Consider the following 5,581-nt stretch of genomic DNA (forward strand, 5'->3'; position numbering starts at 1 on the left):
ATATGTGGGAGCCATTATGGATCTCCAGATCCCGCTATTGGTTATTGGTCGGAGAGAAGTCTCAACCATGTCTACATAGTTCGCGAACCGTAGGGTGACACACTTAAGGTTTGATGTCGTTTAAGTAGATATGGAATATGGAATGGAGTTTGAAGTTTTGTTCGGAGTCTCGGATGGGATCCAGGACATCACGAGGAGTTCCGGAATGGTCCGGAGAATAAGATTCATATATAGGAAGTCATATTCCAAGTTTGGAAATGATCCGGTGCATTTATGGCAGGTTCTAGAAGGTTCTAGAAAAGTCCGGAAGAATGGCACTATGGAAGGTGGAGTCCCGGAGGGACTCCATGTTGGAGATATGCCCAAGAGGCAATAATAAAAGTGGTTATTATATATCTTTATGTTTATGATAAAAGTTTATATACCATGCTATAATTGTATTAACCGAAACATTGATACATGTGTGTTATGTAAACAACAATGAGTCCCTAGTAAGCCTCTTAATTAGCTTGTTGATTAATAGATGATTAGTTTCATAATCATGAACATTGGATGTTATTAATAACAAGATTATGTCATTATATGAATGATGTAATGGACACACCCAATTAAGCGTAGCATAAGATCACGTCATTAAGTTATTTGCTATAAGCTTTCGATACATAGTTACCTAGTCCTTTCGACCATGAGATCATGTAAATCACTTATACCGGAAAGGTACTTTGATTACATCAAACGCCACTGCGTAAATGGGTGGTTATAAAGGTGGGATTAAGTATCCGGAAAGTATGAGTTGAGGCATATGGATCAACAGTGGGATTTGTCCATCCCGATGACGGATAGATATACTCTGGGCCCTCTCGGTGGAATGTCGTCTAAATAGCTTGCAAGCATATGAATGGTTCATAAGAGACCACATACCACGGTACGAGTAAAGAGTACTTGTCAGGAGACGAGGTTGAACAAGGTATAGAGATACTGATGATCAAACCTCGGACAAGTAAAATATCGCGTGACAAAGGGAATCGGTATCATATGTGAATGGTTCATTCGATCACTAAGTCATCGTTGAATATGTGGGAGCCATTATGGATCTCCAGATCCCGCTATTGGTTATTGGTCGGAGAGAGGTCTCAACCATGTCTACATAGTTCGCGAACCGTAGGGTGACACACTTAAGGTTTGATGTCGTTTAAGTAGATATGGAATATGGAATGGAGTTCGAAGTTTTGTTCGGAGTCTCGGATGGGATCCAGGACATCACGAGGAGTTCCGGAATGGTCCGGAGAATAAGATTCATATATAGGAAGTCATTTTCTAGGTTTGAAAATGATCCGGTATTTTCTCTGGAAGGTTCTAGAAGGTTCTAGAAGAGACCGGCAGAAATAAGGATGGAAGGTGGAGTCCCAGAGGGACTCCACCCACCTTGGCCGGCCAGCCTAAGGGAGGAGGAGTCCCAAGTGGACTCCCCACCATGGTGGCCGGCCACCCCACCAAGGAAAGGGGGGAGTCCCACTCCCCCTAGGTTTGGTCACATGGAAGGTTTTTGTTGGGGTCTTATTCGGACACTTTGACCTAAACCTTGGGGCTTCCACCTATATAAAGAGGGGAGGAGAGGGGCTGGCCGGCCACCACAACACCACCATGGCCGCACCCCTCAAGGCTGCCCTAGCCGGCGCCCCCTCTCCCAAAACCCTAGCGGTTCCCTCCTACCTCTCTCTCCCACATAGCTTAGGGGAAGCTCTGTCGGAGATCTCCACCACCACCACCACCACGCCGTCGTGCTGCCGGGATTCCGAGGAGGATCTACTACTTCCGCTGCCCGCTGGAACGGGGAGAAGGACGTCGTCATCAACACCGAACGTGTGACCGAGTACGGAGGTGCTGCCCGATCGTGGCACCGTGATCAAGATCTTCTACGCGCTTTTGCAAGCGGCAAGTGATCATCTACCGCAGCAATAAGAGCCTACTCTTATAGGCTTTGGAAATCTTCAAGGGTGAGTCTTGATCATCCCCTCGTTGCTCCCGTCTTCTAGATTGCATCTTGGCTTGGATTGCGTTCTCGCGGTAGGAAATTTTTTGTTTTCTATGCAACGAATCCCTACACTCCACTAGTATGGCCGGCCAAACCCTAAGGGGGAGGAGTCCCAGGTGGGCTCCACCTTGGTGGCCGGCCAGCCCCACCTCAAGGAAAGGTGGGAGTCCCACCTTGAGTAGGACTCCCCCCTTGAGTACGTTTCCCACCTTTGGGAAGTTTTAGTGTTGGGGTCTTATTCGAAGACTTGGACTACAACTCTTGGGGCTTCCACCTATATAATGAGGGACAAGGGGAGGGTGGCCGGCCACTCTTGGCCTCCAACTTTGGCTGCCCCCTTCATGGCCGGCGCCCAAAGCACCCCTCTCCCCAAACCCTAGCACCCCTCCTCCACATACAACTCCTGCATACGCTTAGGTGAAGCCCTGCCAGAGTTATCCATCGACACCGCCACCACGCCGTCGTGCTGCCGGGATTCCGAGGAGGATCTACTACTTCCGCTGCCCGCTGGAACGGGGAGAAGGACGTCGTCTTCATCAACACCGAATGTGTGACCGAGTACGGAGGTGCTGCCCGATCGTGGCACCGTGATCAAGATCTTCTACGCGCTTTTGCAAGCGGCAAGTGATCGTCTACCGCAACAATAAGAGCCTACTCTTATAGGATTTGGAAATCTTCAAGGGTGAGTCTTGATCATCCCCTCGTTGCTCCCGTCTTCTAGATTGCATCTTGGCTTGGATTGCGTTCTCGCGGTAGAAATGTTTTGTTTTCTATGCAACGAATCCCTACAAAAGCAACACACCTCTGCAGAGTGTATCAAATCGTGGTGTGTCACTTCCTGTTCTGGGTTTTGGAACTATGAACACGGCCGGAAAGGAACTCCATAAAGTTCTAGATATCCGGTGAAGGCTGACGGACATAGCTTTTCAGAATAAAAGCAACCTTTGAAAAATGTTTACAAAAACTTGCATTTGCCTATGACTTTCTTGTCTAGTGCTGTAGTTAGTGCATCAAACACCTTTTTCCTACAATGAACTTGTTGAGTACACTCGTACTCAATCCTCTTATAATCTCCTACTTAGATTACCTGAACAACCTGGAGTTGAAGGAGCAGAGGATATCTGATATGAAGAACCAGACCTGTCAGGAGGAGTAGAGGGGGTGGACTTCCTGATTGCCTATGGCACAGAGGAGGTTCCAGAAAAATGAGACTTAGGCACCACAACTTAGAAGTAGTCGAGCAACACCGAACTCTATAGAATAAATCTGCTCGAGTCATAATGGTACTTAGTTTAATATTACCCTTAGCGTATAAGTTAAGTAAGGTTCATCTAGAACTACCAAGTTATCCTCTCTGGACCCAGGAGGAGCTCCATTGTGATGTACATATATGGCTTGTAATATTAAGTGAGTGAAATGAAGACCAGCTATGTTTCTGTTGTATCACTTTGAGAGATGTAATATTTGCGGAATGGTACTTTGCATTTGTTATGTCAACGACTAGCATACTACAACATGCAGTGGTATGCAGGGTCACCACGTAACCTCGCTCTTTGGTTACCCCCTCCATTAGTCCCCTCCCAAAATTCCCTTTACCCAATTTTGGCACCGGCGGCGGCGACCCAGATCTCCACTCGCGCATCTGAACTTGGTTGTGCTCTGGACGAGGAGCTCCTCCCTTCGGTCTCCGGCGCCTACTAGGGTCATCATGTCCAGCCCCGGCGGAGCCTCTGCACATCTCTTCTCCGACTTCCAGCCGTCTCCATTGTCTGCCATGCCAGAGGTAAGTGGAAACTCATCTTCTCTACTGTAGTGTTCGATTCATGTAGGTAGAACTAGTTGGGTTCGATAAGACCGTTCGTAATGCTTATATCTTATTTGAGTAGAGCGAGCAGCTACAACTTGTGCATCACACCGCAACACTCATCGTTGTCATTGAAGCCTGGATCATGTCATGCACAAGAGAGCAGTCAGGCGTGCTGCTCTTCCTCCTGTCACCTACAGTCCTATGTTACAACGAGATCAGGAGAGGATTGCCAACCTAAACTACATCTATAACTCCAACGATGTAGAGGCTAGCCAAATGCTTCGGATGAGAAGCGTCCCTTCTATGCACTTTTTAAGGGAGAGATGACCGCTAGTTGATAGCATCGACACCTTTGTCGAAGAATAAGTCGCAATATTTCTTCATGTCGTGGGCCATAACCAGAGGTTCAGAGTGATCCATAACGCATTCAGGCGATCCACGGAGACTATCTCTCGGTACTTCCAACATGTGATGTATGCAGTTGGGGAGCTCAGAGGTGAAATGATCAAGCCACCATCAAACAACACACCACCCAAGATCAAGAATAGTTACATGCGGTTCCCGTATTTTAGAGTGAGTACAAAATCATGTTCGTTCTACTTATCATATGTGTGTTATTGTTAGAAACATGACTGTGTACTCATTATTTGATAGGATTGCATTGGTGCTATTAATGGTACTCATGTGACCGCGAAGGTAGCTGCAGCAATGTCTGCAACATTTTGTGGGAGGAAGCACTACACCAGCCAGAACGTGCTAGCAGGTGTGGATTTTGATCTGAGGTTCACATACGTGCTTGCTAGTTGGGATGGTTCAGCTTATGATGCAAGCATCCTTTCTAACAGCTAGTCAAGGCCTGATGGGTTGCAAATTCCTGATGGTAAGTTCTACCTTGGAGATATTGGATATGCATGCCGACCTAGTATTCCACCTCCTTTCAAGAAAATAAGGTACCACCTCAACGAGTTTAGTCCAAGGAACCGACCTCAGAATGCGAAAGAGTTGTTCAATCTGAGACACTCAAACCTTAGAGTCACCAATGAGAGGGCATTTGCTGCATTTAAGAATAGGTTCAAGGTCCTTGACCAGAAATCGTTCCACACTTTTGAAACTCAAGTGAAGCTGATCCTTACTTACTGCATTCTTCACAACTAGATCTTAGTTTGGGGCGAGGATGACTTCTTCCAAGATGTTGTCACTTTTGATGAAGTTGAGATCGTCCATGGCGTGGAGGCTGGCAACAATGAAGCCTGGAAGGAGAAGAGGCTCAAGTGGGCAAACGCAATGTGGGAGGCCATAGACCACACCACCATTTGAGAAGGAGCAGAACAAGTGAAGAAGTGAAGAAGAACCTCCCCTTTGATACCCTCTTTGTTGACCCCTGATGACCCACAAGTATAGGGGGTGTATCGTAGTATTTTCGATAAGTAAGAATGTCGATCCCAACGAGGAGCAGAAGGTGTTGACAAGCAGTTTCGATGAAGGATTCACTGTAAATGCTCACAGACAAGTATTCGGGGGGTTTTGATGTAACAGTCGAATAAAGTACGAGTAAGTAAAGTGCGAGAGTAATAATTGCAGCGAGTGGCCCAATCCTTTTTAGTACAAAGGACAAGCCGATTTGTTTACTTATAATGACCAAACGTTCTCGAGGACACACGGGATTTTAGTCTAGTGCTTTCGCTACATACGGCTAAATAATCTTCATTGTTATGATAAGTGTTGTGTGGGTGAACCTA

General features: G+C 46.6%; 1 protein-coding gene across 1 annotated transcript; it reads left to right on the forward strand.

Annotated features, from left to right (window-relative positions):
* Positions 1–3,743: 3,743 nt before the first annotated feature.
* On the forward strand, positions 3,744–5,159 carry LOC139833171 (uncharacterized). Its single transcript, XM_071823362.1, has 5 exons — positions 3,744–3,818; positions 4,245–4,415; positions 4,497–4,634; positions 4,692–4,919; positions 4,998–5,159. Exons 1-5 carry the CDS (start codon positions 3,744–3,746, stop codon positions 5,157–5,159), a joined length of 774 nt encoding a protein of 257 aa, XP_071679463.1.
* Positions 5,160–5,581: the final 422 nt, after the last annotated feature.

The sequence above is a fragment of the Lolium perenne genome, chromosome 1, assembly GCF_019359855.2.
Source record: "Lolium perenne isolate Kyuss_39 chromosome 1, Kyuss_2.0, whole genome shotgun sequence".
NCBI lineage: Eukaryota > Viridiplantae > Streptophyta > Magnoliopsida > Poales > Poaceae > Lolium > Lolium perenne.